We start from the raw sequence: 22,283 nt of genomic DNA on the forward strand, positions 1-22,283 counted from the left end.
AACAGATAAGACACAGCAATGCGCTGCAAAGGAAGAGAAAAAATTCAATTATACCCCAAGGCGACTGATCAATAAATCCTCACCTTTGCCACACTGTCAACTTATCAATATAAAGGTTTGCAAGCCAACACGTGAAGCTTACTGCCAAGTGCAGCAATAAAAGAATCCATGTTTTTATCCAGAATAGAAAATTGTCTTCTTAAACACTGCCAGTTGTCAAGAGGCCATTTTGAAAAAATAAATCCTTACATGTCAGTGCTAGCAGCCCTTTTGAAGCCCATTTGAAATCTGAAATATACTTGTCAAATGAATGCAATCAATGCAATTTCAGCACTGTAAATGTAATCATTTTCTTATTTGAAAAAGGAGCTGAACCCGCAGCTGCACCCATAGGACCTGGATTTCCACCAACTCTACCCTCAGGCTCAACTTGAAACTTCAGGGACATTTCAGGGTAATTCTGCTGCAATATGAGCACAATACCTAGAGAATGGCCTGTAGTAATAATACTATGAAATAAATCCTATTTCTGTCTGTCTTTGTTAGGAGAGATGTCAGTCTCAGTCATATAATTTCTTGATTTAGCACAGTCATGGATTAAATATGTTATAGGTAGCTGAGGCTTTCTGGGTTTGATGTAAGTCATTACTGTTCAGCCATTAGTCACTGTAATCAGCTGCTGATGCAGACAGACGAGCGATGAGGCAGTACAACAGACAGACGGTCATGGGGGCCAGGCAGAAAGGTCATCACTATTATCCATCTGAGTCAATATTGTTTATTGTGGTAGACAGAGAGAAAGGGAGACGGCTGAAGAGGAGGGATAAGAAGAAATGAGAGACCACAGGAAGAATCAAGTTCCACTCACAGGTGTGTGTGTGAGTGTGGGTGTGTGGGTGTGTGTGCATGCTGAGGGGTGGATATACTTTTTCACTGGGTTTTCATTTGAAACATGAACAATGTTGGCATTTTCTCATGAAGTTACCAGGGAATTTACATGCAGTTGGTTTTTTAAAGGAGAAGCGGCAAATGATTAACTCGTGTCATCTAGTTCCTCCTACAGATGAAAAGTTGAATTCACAGGCAATAAAATAAACCATTGTTTAAATCACTATATTCAGGAGTGTTGCTGCTAAAGCCGTAATTGGTCTGGTATAAGATATATATATATATATATTTTTTTTGTCTTAACATGATAAAGTGATTTAAAGGGTGTTCGGTTCTCAGTATTGTGACTATAATATACAGTAGCTATAACTCAACGTGAACAAAACACAAACATCAGTCTGACAAGGTTTTTAATCAATACTTCAAAGCTACCTTAAATATTTAATCATAGCATGATAAAAGAATTTCAGATTTATCACATATATTTATATCACAAACAGTACAATCATTTCTACACTGCAATAAATCTTCATCTTAACATTTAGTGGAGATTTGAAGATCATCATTTTTTGAAACAAATGGGTGTAAATGACGTGTTAAAATTCAACTTTTGCAGTGCAGGGAAAATGGACAAAAACATAATTCAATTTCTCCATAATAATTAAAATTACTGGGGTACAAAGACATGTAAATAGTTTCTTTTTAAAACAATATTTAGTTGTGATAGTGAATTAAATACAGTATTTTACAACTACATGATTCCATCTCATCAAAATATCACTGTTTTAAATATGAAAAAGATTTAAATATTTACACAATATTTTACATAGAATGTCTAAAGTTAAATTAAAATCAGATCTACAACTGTATCCAAGTCTTAACATCCATTGTGACTGGATTCAACCATGTATGAAGGAAAATCTTCACAGAGCAGCTCTGCTGTCGAGACAAGTAGAAACTGGAAGATATAATAACTGTTGGGAGTGTTTAAATAAGTGTTTAATCAAACAGGCTCTGGCATTAAACCTCTACTCTCATAAAAAATGAGGGAAATTGGACCAGCAAAGACTTTTATGTAAAAACACAAAACTCAGCTTCAAAACTGGAGATGGAGATTCACTCCATCCCTGTCGTTATAGACACAAGGGACACCATCTGTTCACCGACATTAAAATCTAGAGTTGGAAATAGTCTCTGGTGCTTTGAATGGACCGTCATTTGCATCTCTACTAAACAGAGGGATTAAAAGGCCCATGAATTCTGCGAAACAAATCCTTCAACCTTTCAAATATCTCACGACTCAGTGCTGCCAAAGCGTGAAGTTGCCTACAGCTTATTTTATCTAGGAAGAAACACGGAGTCTGGTCTGTCATTATCTTATTCCACTTTCCATTTCGCACACTCGTGAGCGGCAGGTTGGTGGTTGATGTTCTTGTTCAAACACGTTGCGGCAGAGATTAATGCTTGCTCAGGGTCCGATTGATCCGTCCCATTCTTGCTGTTGCACTTTCAGGCGGTCTCCAGGTGTGATTGGTTGTTTCCAGTGAAGATCGTGTTATTAGCAAAGGGGAAGAAGGCCAGCAGATGGGCATCGACGGACAGTGTCCCAGAGAGTGAAATATCTCTCCTCGTTTCATCTTCTTTTTTCTGGTTTTACTGCAGATGGTTGGCTGTTTTGGACTTTTTGTTTCACTGCGAAGCACTACCATCCTCCTTTGTAGCTTTTTTTTTTGCAAGAGTGAACTCCTCCAATTGCTACTTGTAGTCTGTTGTAATCCAATACATGTCAATGTGTAGTTGCACCTTCCCGCCCCTCCTGTGAAGCGGCACTTCTACCGTCTTGCTCCTTTGTTCTCAGGCCAAAAAGTTTCAAGCCTCAGGTAACGGGGGAAATATGGTGGTGTCTGCAGTCCTGCTCTGCTCCACTGTCTGTCTGTGATCGCTTAATTCCACTCAGGCCTCATGTAGTTGGGGATGCATTGGCAGACTTGGTGGCTGTAGTAAAACCCGGCTGGGCAGACACGTCTTGGTTTTCTGCAAGGCAGCCTGTAACAACTAGACAGAGGGAGAAGAAGGAGGAAGATGTCATGAAAGCCAGAAAAAGCAAGAGGGAAGAGAAGTGGAATAAAGATAGTAAAGGGAGAAAATTAGCAAGAGCAAGGGGAAATGATTAAGAGAGGGAGTGGAAAAGAAAGACATAAAAAGAAAGATTTTTGAGAGAATGGTGGAGGGGAAAAAAGGGTGAGGTTGTTGGGAGGAAGAGAGAGGAACGGATGAGAAATAAAAAGAAGACACAGGGGAGATTATATTCTCTTGGCATGCATACTATGGATAATTCAGATCTTCACATCCCTTTTGGATAAACGCTGATCCAAGTTTTGTTTGTGCGCCCATCAAAAGATTCTGTGTGTGGGAGAAAGAGGGAGTATCTCTCCAGAGAGGGGAGGAATAAGGCCAAATTCTGGGAACTCTCCTTTTCAAAGTCACAGTAGGTGTATGGTCTTCTGTGCACCACCTCCTGTGACCAGATGTTGAGTCAAACCAAAGAATAGACAAAACAATGAATAGAATGATGGAAAGGAATTATATTGGCCTGCACTGCCCTGTCTGTATCAAAGTGCTGTTTGTACCAGCTTCTCGCACATCCGTGTAAGATTGTGTGTAAAGTCCGTCCCGAAATTATTAGTAACCTAGCTAGAAATTGACTAAACTGGTTTGCAGTATTAAAACTTAAGAAGTATCTTAGGTAGTAAAGACTTTAGACATTAAAAACCAACCTGCATGATATATTGCATGTATTACTTTGTTTTGTTTGTAAATAGAGAAATCTTGCGGTTAGTGTTCTGCCATGCAAAGGCAGAAAGCAGTACAGAAAAAACCTCAAATGCTTTCAGGTGATGCATTTATTTAATGTCTGGACTGACTATCTCAGAAACATGGGCTGTATAGGGCTGACAGTACGGGTATATTTAGTAGCTATGAATATATCATGCTAATGTAGCTGGCGTCACTTTGGCCATTTGACATTTTTGGCACAATGTTTTATAAACTGAGGTAAGTTGAGTTATTTCTGTAAAATGTAATGCATCAATTTACATAATTATTAAATAGTATTTCATGAAGTGTTTTATTTTTTTCTTCCTACTACTCTCTCATAGATTAGCTAGATTATTGGGTGTAAATATTTGGCCTGCTTTAGTAACAGCTAATCTCTTCTAAACACTAGTTTGTGTAGTGCAATTTATAGATGTGTGTATCTACTCTTAGTAAACACTTCCTTTAGAACTAGACTAAATATGAAGACAACTGAATATGGAATTTTAAAAAGTGAAGTATTTGAATTTTAATTAGTTTTATTCAGCAATAAACCCCCAACAGTTACATGGACAACAGAACTGTGACAAACCAAGGGCTGCAACTTCACAACCAAGGAACTCTAACTCATTCAGTTTGAGTAAAGAGCTATTTATTTCAGCCCTCTTAAGCTGAGAAAGTTTAGAAACTCTGCCATCAAAGGTCACTTGTGTGTATCTCTGTGAACTTTCCCACACGTGTAAAGCCATGATTAGAAATCAGTCAGCTCGCGTCTGCTTATGTGTTTGTCTTTGTACCCTGCCACTCCATCTGTCTCTGAGTCTGCCCGCCTGTCTCACGGCTGCTCTGCTCACTGTCATCAAGTTCACCCAGCCTCTCTGTGTGTCTCTCCGCAGGCCCCTGGGTTCAGAGGAAGGTTGATCTCTTGCATGCTGGCTGTGGGAACCGCAACACACATGCAAACCATGCACACGCAGCTGAGACCATGATCGAATGTTTAGGACGCCCTGTGTCCATAAAAGGCCTTATGGAAACATGTGAACGAAATCAAATGGAGAAAGTGAGTTTTTCTTTTTCGAGTTTGGAATGTTTGACATGTCCATTGAGATTTCGCTCGCTTTCTCCCCCTCTAACTGCCTTTCTCTCAAAGCTCTGGCTCTCAATCTTTTCCTCTTCCTCTTGCAGAGCTCCCAGGGTGAAGACTTGCGATGGCACCCCAAGGACCAACCAGGCCGAGCTAGTACCTTAAACACAGCGCAAAGGACCAGCTCTCCCAGTGCAAGCCACTGGTTCAGGTAACTCATGATGAACAGACACAGACATTTCTCATAGTTTTTGAGCTGTAGAGATTCAGAGGTGCATCACAAATCTCCTTTAACCTTTAGCAGCCCAGTGGAGAGTTGGCTGTGCTGCTCTGTCTTCATAGCCAAGTGGTATGTTTAAAGACGCTGTGTACCGATCACAGCCATCACTGTCCAAGAGATTTTGGCCCCGGAGACCATGTTACATCACCTACTTCCTCTCAGTTGCCCCTAACATATTTTATGCCCCCATAAAACTCTTAATAAGGAGCTTGAGTGTGTTCTGGCCTCTCAGCTGGCCACATATTGTAGCGAATACCTTCATGCATTTAAGTGCAAGCATGCAGTTCATTGACCAGTATAGGACAGCTGGAAAAATTGTGCAACTGTGTGTTTACGTCAAGCTGTAGAGTTGAATTTTATGCAACTGTGTAATAAGGAAAAGAGGAACCAATAACTCCAATGAACTGTTTTGACGCTGGCTTGGAAACCAGACTTGGATACTGTTCCTGAGAACTATATTGACTTCATAAAGACACTGTTGTCAGCCAGTTTATGTGCAGTGTGCAGAAAAGCTGAGGTGGCTGTGCTCGGTCACATAGAAACAGCAACAGGACTGATTGCTTAATAATTTGATGCCATCAGAGAGGAAATGCCATCTTTGACATAATCAAATTTAAGCTGCTATAATAATAAGGAACCTGATTAATGTTTTTCCTCATACTGAAGCAAGATAGTCGTGTTTTAAACCAAAAAAATGTTTATTATTGCTTATTGGCTTTTTTGGCTCAGAGCGGGGGGTGGGGTGGGGGTGTTCTTAAAGTTAAGGGTCTAGTTGGCAGAGAGCCAGAGTGTGGATACTTGGGATAATTTCATCCCCCAAAGGAGACATTTTCTCTCCGCTTGTCCCTCTCCACAGGGAGGTCAGAGTGCAGAGTTTAGAAATTCAGTGACGCTTGAAACCTTCTTTGTAGGCCTACCTGCAGGTGTTGGGGTTGAACCTCTTGCCCTGCCGCAGACACGAGTGTGGACTCTCCCTGCACTGACACAGGCAGGTGTCGGGGTTCAGGGGCTGGTTCCCGGGACAGTCCGCAGCACACACACAGCCGCACAGGTCGTCGTCCCACCGCTGGCCCGCAGGGCACCACTTCCCCTCACCTTGGCCTTCACACTGGCATTCACCTGCGAGAGGAGCCGAAAAACATAAAGGCAATTTTATGAATTAAAGCCAAAACTGTATCAGCTTTTGCATTGCGCGCCTCTGTCAGCGCTGTTGGGCAAAATTTTTGGTGATCATGTCTTTACTTGTTCCATAGTTTGCATAAACTTCCCAACACTGTCTGTTTATCTGTCTTGATCTTACTCAGCTGCTTTAAGACTGATGGCCCCTTTCTCATAAATGCGGTGTATTTACAGTAAACTGGTCTTTATGAAACCAAGAGGTAGCTTCAGAAAATTGGTGTTTTTGAGGAGCACCTTGGCATCCATTTTCAGGAAAAGCACCTAATGCCTTTCATATAATAGACGTACAATGCTAAGACTCTCTCTCCAGCTGGTCCAAGGCAGTGGTGCAGACTCTTAAGCCTTTAATTCTGCTTTAAACAACAATATATTTTCATTCATTTTCAATAACTGAAACCCTCCTTACATGTGTTGTGGTCCAGTTTCCAGCCTGGATCGCAGCTGTCCTCGGTGAGTCCGTTTCGACAGACGCACTCGCAGGTGGACTCCTGCAGGACCCTGTTGGGCCCGCAGAGAGCGAGCAGTGCTGAGTCCAGCGAGTCTGGAAGCCACATGGAAAGCAAGTAAACAATGTTATTTTGTTATGTTCCGGCTTCATTTTGTCTTTTTAGCCATACTAGCGCTGCATGGCTGTAGACGCTTAGTCTAAGTTCATGCATGCCAGTAGGGCAAGCGGCTACAGCGTCAGTGGTCAAAGCTCCTGTGGGGCCTGTTCGAAATGATCATATATACTGTATACCCAAAATGAGTTTATATGTCTAATCATTCAGACTCTTTCCCATCTGCATCTATTTTCAGTCTATTATATGAATAAAAAGTAGGTTGGGATGGTCGGCACTGTGGTTCACTACATGATTGTACAAGTAAAATGCCACAAAGACACTTTGGCTTCTGATGTTACAGTTGAATAAACATTCCCTTAAGCGGAATTAGTTTCATATCATTTCATTTTCCGCCAAGGCATCATCATCATCATCATATTCATCATCATCATCATCATTTGGCTGTGGTGGTGGAGATTTTGAAAAAATGTCCGTCTCACTGACTCACAACACAAAAACCCGCCCCACTGGCTTTTAAGGTCTGAGGTTTTCATTTCTGTTCAGTTGTTACAAGACAACAGGGAAACAAAATACACTAAGAGAAATAAAAGCAACATTTTTTTTCCAACAAGATTCCCGCCACTGATGATGTTTCTGGCCGCTACAATCGGTTCTCAACATGTTTGAAGTATTACTCCACACTGCGAGGGGGCGTGGGGGTGACACACTGTGCTTTTCACTTCAGTGAAATTACCTGGTGTTGTGTTTGTTTTCCATGTGCCACATGACCCACCCTGAACCTGCTGCGTTCATCACACTATCTAATATGGCCTGATGGCAGGATTTTAACCATAAGACATGAGGTAAATCCTGTTTTTTGTGATGGAACATAATGCTCCATTTAAAGCTTGTATATTATTTGTTTGACATCTTGGTCTCCACCCTTTGTTGAGGATGTAACACTGCATTTGCTGTAAATACTTGTGAGTTATTGTTTTGATTTGTTGATTAATTTTCATTTGCCAAAGTTGTCAGTAGCATTTCGTGAGTGTTTTTTATCAGTTAAAGTGTTGGATCAGGACTCAGAACAGGGCCAGCCTTGGAGATTTGCCGCTCTCAGTAGAGACAGAGTTTTGGCCCTTGAAATGAAGAGCTGAAAGTGTCCAGCGTTTTACATGTCAAACAAAAATAAGAAAAAAAATCAACAGAATTTGGTGTAACAGAAGAATATTTTCTTTTCTTCTCTCTTAACTAATTTTGTTAAGCAGAAATTGAAGAATTTTACCTGTCTCTCTCTCAGAGTAGTTTAGGGCATCTGTTGGGACACACACACAATTCACCGGATCCCATAATGACCCTGAGGCGCAGGGGACTTCAAGAGGGGAACACCTACACACACACACACACACACACACACACACACACAGACATTATGAACGCATACAGGAACACTGACTCACAAATGTTTGTAAATGCAATCATGCATCACTCTACACTCTCACTCACAGGTGATCTGTTGCGGCTCGTCTGATGATGGAGTGAAGCGGCCGCTTGGAGAGGCATTCGCACGAAGTGTGGTTGACGAAGGTTACCATGACGACGGAGCGATCCATCCTGGGAGGGGACAGTTCCATCAACTGGTGGGAAGAGGGATAAAAGGTTAGAGGTGTGTGTTTGTATGTTAGTGTGTGTGTGTGTGTGCATGTGTGTGTGTACAAAACTGTACACTGTGTAAGAAAACAACAATTCTTAGTTGTTTATCTTTCATTATGTCCTTTGTTTTTTTCTTCTTCTTCTTCTGCTGCTGCTGCTGCTTTCATAACAATAATACTGGTTATGAGTGTTCCTGCTGTAGAAGTTGATGTAAGTGTTGCAAGACTGCGCAACAGTGCGTGACTGTGTGAGTTGTATGGTCTTGATGTCCAGTTGCAGCCAAAGGGTGTCCCATTGCAGCGGGCCGGGATGTGATACAGATGAGCTTGTTACATAACCTGGAAGATTGGTTTCTGTCCTCGTTCCTGAGGCAGTTTGAGGTGTAAGAGCAGAAAATACCAACACAGTCGTGTCATGGAGCAGAGTGTTAATTAATTTAAGTGCTGAAAAGTGTCTGACATGGGGGGGGGGGGGGGGGGGGACAAAACAAGGAAGAAGGAAAGAGAATCCAGCACTTACTGTCTTGTTTACAAGCGAGTGACTTGTGTTTGTGCAGTAATAGGCCTCGCTGGTGCAGCACCCGCCGCAGCGATGCAGCGCCACACAGCGAGGGAGGTAGAATTGAGTGGTGGATTCTGGGTATTCTTTGGCGACCTCAACAAACACCTCTCTGGGTTGGCATGAGGTCCGCTGGATCTCCTCTAGGATGACTGAAAACACATGTGATTAAGAAAGTGAATTTAGTTTGCCTTACACTCTCAATCTGAACACAAGAGAGCATAAGAGTCTTAATTTACCTGTTATTAGAGGTTTTTGGGGGCAATTGGGGGAAATTATAGAATTAATCTAATTTTCATTTTCCAGTCCTCTTTCCAGCGAGGCTTCTTTTTTCCATTTATTGCATTTACCACCCACTTTTGTCTGTCTCCAGTGCAATGAGATCTGTCTGGCATTCCATAAAAACATGATTTCTCTTGTTATATCACCACTGCTCTGATTTTGAAGGATTTTGGCACTTTGCTCTTGCTTTTTAAAATACTGTTGATGACAGAGAAATGAAGAGAGATGAAGAGAAAAGCTTTTAAAAGTAAAAAAAAAATCAAATAAAAAAATCTTGGAGGTGTGACAGTTATCTGGTACTGTATAAACAACAAAGAAATAATTCAAACTTTAAAAGATTCTTGATTATTGTGAGCCTTGCTCCGTATATCTGAATTCAAATGTGTTATTTCAGACACCATTTGTCTGCTTTTCATCTAAATTCAACTACGTGCAACTGAATTTTTGTGTTTTTTGGAGAGCATCTCAATTTTTACCTTCGAAAGTCCCATCAATTTTGTAAAGAGCCTCCTCCCTCGGCTGACCCCAAAGATCCTCATCGTTAGAGTGGGCTGGAGGGCTCGCTGAGGTGGTGGAAAAAGAGGGGGACGAGGAGGAAGAGGAGGCATGCCATGATTTCTTCCTCAGGCACTGCTGAAGCAAACTGTACTCAGGGTACAGAAGCTGTAATAGCTGATCCACACTCGTTACTGTCTCCAAACTGGGCTGGTCATCTGACATCACCGGAGCCTGGGAGACAGCGAACAAATGTAACTTTAATAACACAAAATCCTGTGAGCTGTAACGCAATTTTAGCTTTTCATATGGTGCGACAAAGCTTTGTATTCATAGATAACAACTCCAAGAGGGGAAAGAACTTAGGGGGACAATGAAAAGTGGGATTTGGCACATCAGTCACCATGTTCTGTCCCATTTGTCCAATTTGTGGCTGTTAAATATAATATATATATTTTTAAAAACAACACTTTTTTTTGCTTTTTTTGAAGGGTTAGAATCGAGGGTGATCTGTTCTGAGTTGTTGCTTTTTGGAGAGCCTATTCGACACTGCAAAATTTACAGCGCCAGCTTTGCTGCTTTGAGTTGGATAAACAGTGAATACCTCAGCTACCAATGTGTTGTGACATGTTGCTGTTGGCTACTGTTAGTTATTATGGGTACGTGTGTCCTCTCCTCACCTACACACACTTATTGTTGTATTCAAATACACAAGGACGCTGCAAAGCTTGTTTCCTTTCTGCCTCCGTCTCTCTTTCCGCTCCTTTTTTTTTGTCTTTATTGTCGAGCCTTTTAAAGCAGTTAAACCGTGCACTTAAAAAAACTTCACCTAAGGCAAAGTGATAACACTTGAAAATACCTGCCCTGCTGCTGCAGTGCCCCTGAGCAAGACACTGTAATCTGACCCGGTTCACTCATGGACTTCAATTTTCACACATTTGTATTTTCTACATCCTTTAGGTTGCTTCCACTGTCATTTTCTGGCATAAATGAATCTGAATTATGTTGAACTTCCAACTTTGAGCTACCAATTTAAGAGCTTCTCAGGAATCCTTAAATGAATCCCATGGCCTGCTTAAACGGACCAAACACACTTGCGATTGTCAGCTCAGCCGAAACCCACATTATTATGATTATTGTGTGGTGAGGGCTTTATGAGGAGGAAAAGGTTATCGCTCCATAAACCATTCCTGCGGTGAGTCATCCCCATAACGATTTTTCTGCTGTCCTGATGGATGACTCTGTTGTACTACTCGCAGATACAGTAGATTATAGATAAAAGGTTAATTGTGTAACAGAAAAGCTAATCGAGGTTGCTGTATCATGTGTGGGGGACTAAATGTCAGCTGAGACTTTGAGTGTCACACATTAATTCTTCCTCCGGGGAGTGTGAGTGATTGTTGAGTTTCCCAGCCTGAGAAGGAACACACTGGCACAGCTGGTATTACCTTAACAGAAACCAGATTTCTGTAGCGTTATCAGTCTCGCCGTTTATCTTTCTCTCTACCTCTCTCCCTGCCTCCCCTCCCTTCCTGCGTCTTTCAATCCAACTCATTTGTCTCATACATATTTCTGACATTTCTGACCTCCCCTTTTCTATTTGTGTCTCACAGCTGTCGTTTTCTTACGCTCGCCTGAGACATCAAACAAGAAATTCTTTTTGTTTAACATGTTAACGTGTGATAATTAGCACTAAAGACTAAGTGCAGCTGAGGCTGAGGTGGACATGAATGTCTGAAGCAAATTTCATGGGGATCCATCCAGTAGTTGTTGACATAAATGACCTAAAACCACAAAAGTCAACCTCACGGTGGTGCCAGAGGAAAAGTCAGGGGATCAGTAAAGTCAACACTGAATGATTGTACACCATTTAATGACGATCCCTCTAAGATCCGTTGAGATAGTTAAGTCTGGACCAAAGCGCTTGACCAGCCGACTTTGCCATCCCTAAGAGCTGGTTAAAAAATATTGGCACGTTGGAGACATTTTTCATTATCCTGATCTTTCTTTTTGGCTTTCAGGTGATGTAACCCTTTCTGGTTAAAAATCAGCTGAATGCGTTTCTAAACATACTGTTGATCTGTTTCAGCAAAACTGTGAATACACGGTTGACGTCTTTGTGGTTTCTTAGTGGGAAATGAAAAGTACTGATTATTGGTTTTTCATCAGTTATGATTCAAGTCACAGCTTCACACTTACAATTGACTGTTTGTCATTAGAAGGGTTCTCCCTCTTATTGAAGCATGTGGCTTAAAATTAAACCATTACTGGTATTAGTTTTTCAAGCAGATATCTAGCAATAAGCAATATCACAGCGCTAAATTGGGGAATCTCCACATAATATTAATGCAGAATTGTAATTACACACTGGAGGATGGAATCTTCTCTCTCTTTCTTTCAAAGTCTTCCCAGATTTCCTCTTTTTCTTTCGGTTCCCCTCGTTCTCCTTTGTGTTGTTAAGTGGTCACATGACATGAGGTCATCGCTGTGGGACTATGAGGTCATGACAGGCCAGTCATTTGTCCAGTGCACTGGGGTGTGTCCGTCATTAGATACTGCTGGCACTCAGGCATGTATATGCACACACCCATGCATTTGTCCCTCGGTCTGTCTTCCTGCATCTTATGTCCAAAGCTATTGTTGCATACAAAACACACTATTTTCTTTAAATGTATCTTTTTTTAAACAATTGATAACTGGCCAGTCAAAATATGTGATTGTAAGTCATTCATTCACTCCATTCCAAGAGGATTAAGCATTACTTAAAATCTAGGAAGGAAACTAATTCCTTGTAGCAGACTGACCACCAACTAAACAATAAATGGCAGAGTGAGTACCTTGTCTCACTGCTATTAAAGACATCTGGGGCCAGACACTTCCACAGAACTAACCATTTGTCAGACTTCAACAGAGCTTGAGATCTGATACTTGATGGTTTCCTGGCTGACTCATAAAGAGCATTTACAGTAAAGTTGATACTGACACTGTTTAACAGAATTTTTCCTCATAGTCGTGATTAAATTACATCACATACAGGAGGAAGCAGTTGGAATTATTTTAAAGAAAGTAATTTAGAAAAAGAAATGTTTAATAAGGATTTTACAAGGAGGGTCTGGAATGAGACTCACTTTAAATGATCATAATGAACAATCAGATTGATTGCATTAAAGCTTCTACTAGTCTGCCGGTTAATTGTGTTCACATTTTGAATGATAATGTACATTATTAAAAAGTTTATCAAAAAAAACAATTTAAGGAAAGACCAACATAAAGGATCTTAGAGATGATCAGATGAACATATTACACAAAGGCTGGGACACTTGTGGCCTAAACAACGATCAGTCTAAATCTAAACTGGCTTTGTCTAAACTCTGGGATCACTGGTCAACTCAAAACCACATGTCTTTCTGGAGGAAACTCTTCCCTCCACAGCAGTCATGCTTTAGACCTGCTCATAGTAGAGTAACTGCTGAAACTGCTGCTGTAGATGACATTGTTAATTCATTTGATAAAAAGCAACATTGTGCTGCACCCTTTGTAGATCTTGTCAAGGCTGATCAGAATATTTCACTAAATAATTTACTTTCTGTTGGTTTTGAGGTTTGGGCTGTTGTTGCTGATGATTTGAAATCCCCACATGATAAAGGTGTCCCACAAGGATCAACACTAGAACACCTGCTGTTTACTCTGTACCTAAGTAGAATTTCTTTTCCCCGTTTTAAATATTGTAATGTGCCTTTTTACGCTGATGATACCCTCTTGTATATCTTCAGTTCTACTGCAAACCAGGACTTCTCCAGGTTACAGTATGCTTTTGATGGCCTCTAGATATTTTTCTTTTTTTTAAAAAAAGAAAAGCATTTTCTATACTAGAAAAAGACAATCTATGCAATTAACAAGAACAGAGAGATCTGATTGAATTCTAAGGGAGAACTTTAGGAATTTGGTTCGATAGCAAAGATAACCCCTCATTTGGTGTTCAGTTAAGTATTCAGTGAGCCCTTGTTCCTTGTATGGAAGCATATGCATTCAGTATTTACATTCAATCATGTGTTCAGCTTTTTCCTTTAATTTGTCACTCCTGTGTAATCAAATGCAGACACTAATTGAAGAACTGTAGAGATGAGTGAAACATCTTTGTGGTTTGGTCAAAAGCCAATGAGAAATGGTGCAATATGTTATCGTTAACCCTAGAGTTAAGAGCACGTTTTTATAGATGGTAGATAAATATGGTAGATAAATGTCTCACCTTGGTGCCCATGTTTCCAGTTTGGTAATAGTCTGTATAGTCTTGTCCTGAGCACAAATTGCTGATATTAAGCATCCATAGGAGCAAAGCTGGCATCCACATAGTGAGGAGATGGAGAAGAGAGGAGAGGAGAGGAGATATCAGGACAGAGGAGGAGGAAGTAGTTGGTGAATTTAAATCTGGATGTAAAGTGACAGAGAGGAAGGAGGAGAGGAAGGTGGAGGAGTCTGAGGTGAAGAGGAGGAGAAGGAGGAGCAGGAGGGTATCACAGACTCGGCAGGTATCTCTTTGCTCCTCTCTTCATTCTATCCTGGGACGAAGTTGCTCTTCTGGCGCAGGTTGTATGAATTTGGGAAATCAGCTGAATAAATCATGATGAGGAAATGGTCTCCTCTTCACAGCTTCAAACACGGCTCCTTTTTCGTTTTCCTTTTTTCTTCAGAGGAAGTCTTTCCTCTTCTCTTGCTGCATGTCCATTCTTGCTGTTAATATAATGTTCTTTAAGTCACTATTCGTCTTGACCTTGAACCGGAAATTTCCCTCAATCTCTACCTTGTATTTGCTGACTCTCCCATTTATCTCCCCTTTCCTCTCCAGCCTTGGTTGTCCGGTTGTTCAGTCTCTTCTCCTTGCCCTTCAAACTGGTGCACCTCCTCGCTTTCTTTATCTATATTTCCCCTTTTCTTCACACAGCGGCTGTGCTCTTCCCTCCCTCTGTCTCTCTCTCTTTCTCTCTCTCTCTCTCTCTCTCTCTCTCTCCCTTTCTCTCTGATTATCACTGCCTCTTTATCTGTCTCCTGTTTCTCTCTCAGAAACCTTCAGGGCAAAGCTCTCTCTCTGTCTCTCTCCGGACTTTTTTTTTTCTTCTTCTTCTTTTTTGCCGCTTTCTAAATCTGTCACAACTTTTCTGTCAAGCTGCCTGATCAAAGAGAGAGAAAAAAAGTGGAGGAGCTTATTCCAAATCCTGTTCTGAAATTGAGATTTTTCTTTAAAAAGAAAAGGAAAGCAGGAGGTTTAAAAAAAAAAAAAAAGCTTTTGGTATTAAGTTCTTGTCCAAACAGAGGGAATGTGCGTCCTGCTCATAGATGTCCTGCTGGAGTGAATGAGAAAAAAATACAAGAATGGAAGGATTGTCCCTAGTGGGTGGAGTGAAGGATCTGAGAGAGGATTCTTGCGTTTAGCTGATTGTTCTGGCACACTCGTTTTTTGTTTTTTTTTTCCACCATAAATTGCAGGCTATACAGCGTCTGCAGAAGCAGGCAGCGTCTTGGCACTGACACACATTCTCTTAGCACGCGCCATCATCCTCTTTTTAAGAGATTTAAATTCACTGGAGTGTTTATTTTTAGTGGTCTTTATAACTTTAAAAAAAAACAAAAAAACATAGGTTCAACTGTCTGTTGTAAAGTCACATTATCCTCCCACATTCTTTATCAGTCTTTCTTTTCTAACTCGTCTGTTATCTTTTCCATCTTTGTAACTCCATTTACTGGCAGCAGCTGCCATTGAGATTCTTTATAATGTGTGTGTTCAGTAGCAGCCAATGGTGAATGAACGTATGAGTTTCCTAACTGCAGCTCGTAAGTGCCTTTTTATGAGCTGCTAATACCTTCTCTGTCTCTTTCTCTGCTGTTTCTGCTTTACGTCAGCTGCCCCCAATTCCTGCTGGTTTCTATTCACCTCAGTAAGCACTATTTCAATGTCAAGACTCGTCTGTCTGTGTGCGTGCGTGCATGTGTATGTATGTGTGTGTGTGTGAGTGAGTGAGAAAGACACAGAAATAAAGCCACAAAATTGGCCTCACACCTGCAGCTTCAAACACCTTTTCTGCTTTTACTCCTTGACACTTCATCAAGCTCCATCTTTCTCTTTTTCCCTCCCCCCCTCGCCCGTTCTCTCTGTCTTTCTCCCTGTGGTTTGTCAGTTCAAGGTCCTAAAAAAGACAAACTTTACATACCTCCTTAACTATACTGCCCCGAGGCTGTGGGTATGTGTCTCTGTGTGTCATGAAAAAGGGGGAGGGGGGGTAAGGAGAGGTGAACAGCAGAATGAGCCAACATCTTTGTCTTAATTATGATTTTTTTTTCCTCTCCCAGGGCAAAGCAGTTACCAACAACCGCAAAATAAATTCCGAAGAAGACGCACAGACAGACAGACAGACAGATGGGAAAAGACAAGGAGAGACAGGAGGCTGCAGTGACAGGGAGGCGGGAGGAAGAGGTGTGTCTGGGAAACGCTCGAATGAGAAAACATCCGATTTTTGGGCCAGTCACTGCCAGCCTTTTCGGGGATTAAAGACGCACACGCGCGCACACACAGCAGCAAGTGTGTGCTTGCAGTATGTTTTATGTGTTGAAATCCGTGCAACCGAATTCCACATTCCAGTCATTGCTTTCTCCATTTCATCATGTGAGCTCAGAGCATAGAATTGGAGATGATAGAGAGGGAGGTTTATTAGTATGTAATGCCAGGCTTTACGCCGTTCACTAGAATTCTTTGCCAGAAAACCGACCAAAAGTCTCGCTGATGCTTTTCAAGTCAAATTTCTGTTTTAAAAAGTGCGCAAACAAACACAATCACCTGCTGCTTGAAAAAGAACTGGCATTAACTGGCATTTACACTGGATTAAACCTCTCTGATGAAGTATTTATTGACCACAATACCTCCCCAGAGGCTGAAAGCAAACCAAAGACAGCTGAGACCTACGCAAAAGTGACGTCAAATCAGAAACAAAAATTTCATAAAAATAAAAAAGTTATAATTTTGTGAAGAAGAAAAGCACTTTTTCTTTCCTATTTCGTTAATAATTTGGCATTGTCTGGGTGGTCCTCGGTATAAACCCTACAGCATGGTGTTCTTTCTGTCTTTCTACCAAATTTGAACTACTACTACTACTACTACTACTAAAGTTATAAAGCACGTCTTAGAAAACGTTTGATTTTGTGTTTTTAATAGCAGTTTTTGCTTGAAAAACACAAAAGCTTAAAGTGCCTCACCACATCAAGTACCATTGTACTATGATTTTTTTTTTTTTATTTAAATCTATCTTTAGAAGCGTTGTACAATGTTCAACTATCAAATACCATTTTCCCAAGCTCTGACACTACAGCCGATGTAATTCAATTCAAAATCAAAGACTAGCGCAAATACTTTTCCGTCACAAGAATCACTGTTTTGTTTGTGAAATAACTGCCGTGCCTGTCTGCGACGGATGAACTTTGTGAACCAGCTCAAAAATGACACTTATCTACCTGAAACCGGCGGGTGTCATGCAGTTGAAATATTTGAGGTTAACGGCTGAATCACAGTTGACATTATAAACACCCGTATCAGGCTTTACACAGCAGAGTAACCAAATAATAGAAAGGTTTCTGTTAAATCATCACGTGAGTTGTACAAAATTGCTATGCTTGGAATTTCTCAAGATAGGGAAACTATACAGTTGCACTTTTTATTATAACTAATTACATCAGTGCATTTACGGTAACTATGATCTCGATTTGAACAACCCACCAACTCCAACCTGCAACGCTTAAGTGGATAGTGAGAGCTCCTTCCTGAGCTCTAGGTTCCATGAAAATCTGTAATGTTAAATAAATGAAGAAACTGATTTCAGTTTCTTAATTGGAGAAACCATACTGTTGCAATATCACTGTTCTCTGAAGCACAGAGACAAACCTTGACATGTACAATAGACACTTTTATTTCTGTCTTTTTTCTTAATGCTGACACACCACCCCAACATCTCCAAAAAATATATTCAATATATCTTCTTAAGGCTTTTTTTAAGTTTTGAACTAAATCCAAAAGCCATTTAATCTCTTGAGATATAAATAATATAGAAAATGCAAATAAATAAAAAAAAAAACTGCATTTGAAATAATAAATGATCTTCCAATCATAGGAAATCAGGCTGAGTGACAACACAGAAATGAGTCATGTTAGAAGCTTAACTGAGGACTAAAATGTTCAGTCACATCTGCATATAATCTCACAGCCACTCTATGTCTATTCAGCAGTGATGAGGTAATTAAGAAGCTGCCGTTTCTTTTGTTTTTGTCTGTGCACCATTAACACAACATACATACAACATACTGGCAGAGTATGCGTCCTTATCACAGATACTATTCACAGCATAGTGAAATTAGATCAGGTACAACACCCGACCAACAAAGGTCACATGATTTACGGTTCAGTGTCTCTCTTTTTCCCCAGCTGTCCTTGCTCGGCATCGTCTCTGTTTATCAAGTGCTGTTTTTCAGTCTTGACATCCTGTGCCCTGAAGTAGATAGAGCGCCCTTTACACCAGACACTCGTAGAACTCACACAGCCGAGCCATCGCGCTTCATAATTGTGGAAAACGGCTTCCTCCTTTTTGTGTCTACTACAGTTTAGTGCGGTCACGGTGTCCCCTGTTACTGCGCCGATGTGGCCCGGACCGGAGGCTCTTCGCTGGGTTCGTCCGTCTCGGTCTTTACGCTTTGAACTTTTAACGTCGGCTTGGATAACGTGCTGTAAATAGTCATGGCCTGAGGGCAAAAGAACAAACATATAGCATTAGTGGAGACAGGGATACTTTGTGAAGAATTATGTGAACAAACTCCTCTTTAAAGTAAGTCTGAAAGCTTATTAGCAGGTAGGAAACAGCACACCTGCGTGACCATTCCGCTCACGTCACCGGTGTCGGAGGGCAGGAGCACAGTGTTGGACACTTTGGCGAGGTCGGAGAACGCGCAGACGTACTGTTCGGCGACACTCAGTGAGGCCGCGGCATTTCCGTTCTGTCGAGAACACAGTGAAAACTCTGGTTACTGTGAACACTGAGAAGAACGCGTTTCCAAACAACACGAGAGCTCATAATCACTTTTAATCCTTTGATGACAAAGGAAGCATTAAAATCTACGTTATACCTGTTCAGCCAGAGCCGCTGACAACAGACGAAGGGCCTTGGATTTGGCTTCTGCTTTGGCTAAGATAGCTTGGGCCTCACCTAGAGACAACACAACATGTGAATTAACAACAAATGATATTATATAAGAGGCTTTAAACCTCTTTTTTCAACATTCCCCTTGATTCACTTCTACTCAATGTGCTCTAAAGTTGTCAGTAACCATGTCTGATTTGTCTGGGTCATGAGGCGCTCGTGTAGTGTTGTAACACAGTCTGCAGGCACATAATTAAATGCTTTGTGGATTTAGAGTAATGAGGGCCTAAGTTAACAAGACCTTGAATTACACACGTGCTCACATGATTCCTTTATGGAAAATTCCCAGTTAAATAGTTGTTTCTTTAAGTCAAAAGTAAAATGCACCAACCAGCTGCTTTGTTGATCTGCTCTGCCTTCTCTCCCTCTGAAGCCAGGATTTGGGATTGCTTGCAACCCTCTGCGACGTTGATGGCCGCTTCCCGTGTCCCCTCAGACTTCAACACTGTGGCTCTCTTCCTACGCTCAGCCTCCACCTACACAGGAAACAAAGGACAAGGAAGGGAAACAAGATAATCCTAAAATCACCCAGTGGCTGGGTGCGACGATTTCCATAACCTCTGGGAATTCTCATGTGTAGTAACCGACTTTGATCGTCTTGAAAACAGAAAGTGAGACAGAAACTAATGTCAACGGAAAGTAACTAAGGACCGCTTGAAAAGTTGTTTTGATGTTGCTGGGAGACATAATACGCTAATTAGCATATTCATGACTTGTATTCTGATTGAAATCTTGCTTCTAAATAGTAATCTATTTAGTCTTGGTTTTGAGAGTCACAGTTATGTGTGTGTCTTACCTGCATCTGCATTGATTCTTTAACGCGAGGTGGAACTTGTATATCTTTGATTTCATAACGCAGGCAGCGGATTCCCCACTCGTCCGACGCCTGGTTGATGGAGTGGACAATGTTGGAATTAAGAGATTCCCTTTCCTTGAAAACCAGAGAGGACCCAAGAGAGCAGGTATGAGATACTTATCACTGCCCAGCTGCAATGAAAAACACACCAAGCAGGGCCGAAGTTTCTTACCCTGAACACTTTATCCAGTGTGAGTTTGCCCAGTTCAGAACGCATTGTGGTTTGCGCAAGCTGAGTGACAGCATATTCTGGATCCTCTACACCGTAACTAGCCTGGAAACACACAACCGATCAGTCTCCATGAGGTGATTTCATGAATAATCAAACTAACTGGCGCAACCTGCTGGATAAAAAACAGTACGCCTTTATTACTACAAAGCAGTATTGATATAAAAGAGTTTTTGGACACATGGAACATTTTGAGCCTTGAACATCAATTAATATCTGTCACTTCAATTTATCTACAAACTGACAGCAGTTTAAATGAATTATGTGTACGGGTCCGAACAGAAATTTTATAGACTCGCAGTTTATCTAAACAAATGCTTTGTGTCAAATATAACGGTAAGTTAGATAAAGTACTGTGAGTGAGTTATCGCTCCGACTCTGAGGTGGGAGCTTAAGATGCATGGCTCACTGTGTCCTGTATTTCCTAATTGACCAGAATGAAGGCCAAATGACATGTTAGTACTTTAGTACTCTTACCAGCGTACTGTACCTTAAAAGGGTCTAAGATTCTCAAATAGAGAACGCCATCAATTTGCAGCGTCACATTATCTGTGTGAAGAACAAGAAAATATCAGTTAATGCACCTTGAAGGTGGGTAATTAAACCAATAATAAACATAAATGTTGATGTCCGTAGTTGCTATGACTCTTTCCCAAAATGCAATAGAAAAATATCTTACCTAAGGATATAGCGGACTGTTCCGGGATGTCAATAACAATCTCTTTAAGGCTTTGCACATAACGAATTCGGTCGAGTATGGGGATGAGAAAGTTCAGTCCCTGTAAGAAAGGACGAAGTGTCAGTGCTCAAAATGTCTAGATTTTTACCTAGATAGTTTAAACAGAGAGAGAGAGAGAGAGAGACTAGCTTCCTAATACACAGGCTTGTGGAACCCCTGGTTGAAAAAAATTACCGGCTCCAAGATCCGGTGAAAGCGACCCATCCTCTCGATCACCCAGGCCTCCTGCTGTGGCACGAACAGAACCACAGTGTTCATGGGTAAATGGGAGGCCCATCGCTGCTGCCCTGGGGTCACCCATAACCTGGGCACAGTGCACTGGGAGTTCTGCAGTGACAGGAAATAAGTATGTTGGTTACAAATAATCAGATGTAATTTCTTATATGATTTTTGGCAATTGTCAGTAGTGTCCGAGGACAATTATGAGATGCGTGCATTTCCATTTTCTTCTTAATTTATATTTCTACTTAACTATATTTCAGAAGGAAATATTGTACTTCTTACTGCCCTGCATTTATTTAATAACTTTAGTTACTGGTTATTTGCGGATCCAGAATAATGATATAAAATATAATCAATAAATTATGACCCATTGTTATGGGTTTAGATCAAACTTTTGTTTACCCCCAACAGTATAATAAGAGATTACAATTAGTCCACCTTTACCAGCTGCAACATTAAAGTGATGTACAAATAAATGCATCAATAATTATAATCCACTTATTTAATGAATATTAATTGAATTAGTAAGACGACGCAAATGCATAGCCCTTCTTTTATTTGATTCGTCACGAAGACTTTGTAATTAGTGGTGAAATTTACATACACAAATACGTACTCATAATCGACCACTAAGCAACACCTGTAAATCACACCTGTTCCCACTTGTATCGTGTCGATTGCGTGGGCAGAGCATGCATTACAACCTTTAGCCTAAAAGATGGACAGTCTGATATGACTAGCTCATGTTAGCTAGCTTCTGTTGCACGCGGGTAACTTGACTGGTTACGTTTTGTTCTACTCGTGTATATGCACACATAGGTGTTAGGTATTTTACAGGTGTTACCTGACGTTTTTATTTATTTATTTATTTTTTTTTTTTTAAATTGGCTCATAAAATTACGTTACCGGCTAGAGTTAGCAGACTAGCAGGCAAGCTAGCACAGTTAGCAGTTGATAAACAGACTCTTTACCTTTAATACGGCGCAACCGGCTCGACACAGTGTCCGTAACATGTTTTAGATAAAAGTAGTTTAATGTTATAAATACTGATGGGTTTTATTTTGTCAGAAAAAAGTAGTTCAGGGTCATGTCATAACTCCTAGGCAGATGGTTTACTGTCTTTTGGTTTTCAACGGGTGTAACCATCAAATGTTATAATGCAACACCGCCCCCTAACGCTTCGGATGATGACACTGCAGCTGAGTGCGCCATTCAAAATGTTTGTGTCT

General features: G+C 40.9%; 3 protein-coding genes across 5 annotated transcripts; 1 reads left to right on the forward strand and 2 right to left on the reverse strand.

Moving 5' to 3' along the window:
* Positions 1–39: 39 nt before the first annotated feature.
* LOC147818338 (uncharacterized) lies at positions 40–16,152 on the forward strand. Of its 3 annotated transcripts, XR_015438084.1 has the most exons (6): positions 40–454; positions 791–870; positions 4,599–4,762; positions 4,888–4,997; positions 8,296–8,453; positions 16,121–16,152. XR_015438084.1 is itself a non-coding variant. In XM_087177721.1 (5 exons), exons 2-5 carry the CDS (start codon positions 834–836, stop codon positions 6,000–6,002), a joined length of 336 nt encoding a protein of 111 aa, XP_087033847.1. In that variant the 5' UTR covers positions 40–454; positions 791–833; the 3' UTR covers positions 6,003–6,072. The 3 variants fall into 3 exon arrangements, 2 of the variants coding, with proteins under 2 accessions (XP_087033847.1, XP_087033848.1); XM_087177721.1 differs by lacking the exons at positions 8,296–8,453; positions 16,121–16,152 and adding an exon at positions 5,978–6,072; XM_087177722.1 differs by lacking the exons at positions 8,296–8,453; positions 16,121–16,152 and adding an exon at positions 5,978–6,072 and having other exon boundaries at positions 795–870.
* On the reverse strand, positions 1,282–15,129 carry LOC111665367 (vascular endothelial growth factor C-like). Its single transcript, XM_023420357.2, has 8 exons — positions 14,025–15,129; positions 9,757–10,009; positions 8,960–9,150; positions 8,294–8,424; positions 8,073–8,176; positions 6,652–6,786; positions 5,984–6,185; positions 1,282–2,943 (listed from the first exon to the last, which is right to left on the reverse strand). The coding sequence occupies exons 1-8, from the start codon at positions 14,124–14,126 to the stop codon at positions 2,832–2,834; spliced, it is 1,230 nt and encodes a 409-aa protein (XP_023276125.1). The 5' UTR covers positions 14,127–15,129; the 3' UTR covers positions 1,282–2,831.
* Positions 16,153–17,461: 1,309 nt separating the features above from the next.
* On the reverse strand, positions 17,462–22,205 carry LOC111665272 (stomatin-like protein 2, mitochondrial). The gene is made up of 10 exons (XM_023420208.2): positions 22,026–22,205; positions 21,007–21,159; positions 20,773–20,872; positions 20,584–20,642; positions 20,037–20,138; positions 19,805–19,939; positions 19,340–19,484; positions 18,935–19,014; positions 18,677–18,805; positions 17,462–18,553 (listed from the first exon to the last, which is right to left on the reverse strand). Exons 1-10 carry the CDS (start codon positions 22,065–22,067, stop codon positions 18,440–18,442), a joined length of 1,059 nt encoding a protein of 352 aa, XP_023275976.1. The 5' UTR covers positions 22,068–22,205; the 3' UTR covers positions 17,462–18,439.
* Positions 22,206–22,283: the final 78 nt, after the last annotated feature.

This window comes from Seriola lalandi, unplaced genomic scaffold (genome assembly GCF_002814215.2).
Source record: "Seriola lalandi dorsalis isolate HSWRI2012SDOR001 ecotype SW California unplaced genomic scaffold, Sedor1 jcf7180002054630, whole genome shotgun sequence".
NCBI lineage: Eukaryota > Metazoa > Chordata > Actinopteri > Carangiformes > Carangidae > Seriola > Seriola lalandi.

Coding starts and splice junctions, on each gene's coding strand:
- LOC147818338 (XM_087177721.1), top strand. CDS start 834: ATGAGAGACCACAGGAAGAATCAAGTTCCACTCACAG. Junction 4,763..4,887: donor AACGAAATCAAATGGAGAAA/GTGAGTTTTTCT, acceptor TTCCTCTTGCAG/AGCTCCCAGGGTGAAGACTT. Junction 4,998..5,977: donor AGTGCAAGCCACTGGTTCAG/GTAACTCATGAT, acceptor CCTTCTTTGTAG/GCCTACCTGCAGGTGTTGGG.
- LOC111665367 (XM_023420357.2), bottom strand. CDS start 14,126: ATGTGGATGCCAGCTTTGCTCCTATGGATGCTTAATATCAGCAATTTG. Junction 8,425..8,959: donor ACTCGCTTGTAAACAAGACA/GTAAGTGCTGGA, acceptor TCTTCCCACCAG/TTGATGGAACTGTCCCCTCC. Junction 6,186..6,651: donor GAAACTGGACCACAACACAT/GTAAGGAGGGTT, acceptor CTCCTCTCGCAG/GTGAATGCCAGTGTGAAGGC.
- LOC111665272 (XM_023420208.2), bottom strand. CDS start 22,067: ATGTTACGGACACTGTGTCGAGCCGGTTGCGCCGTATTAAAG. Junction 19,940..20,036: donor CACTGGATAAAGTGTTCAGG/GTAAGAAACTTC, acceptor CTGGTTTTCAAG/GAAAGGGAATCTCTTAATTC. Junction 19,485..19,804: donor AAGAATCAATGCAGATGCAG/GTAAGACACACA, acceptor TTTCCTGTGTAG/GTGGAGGCTGAGCGTAGGAA.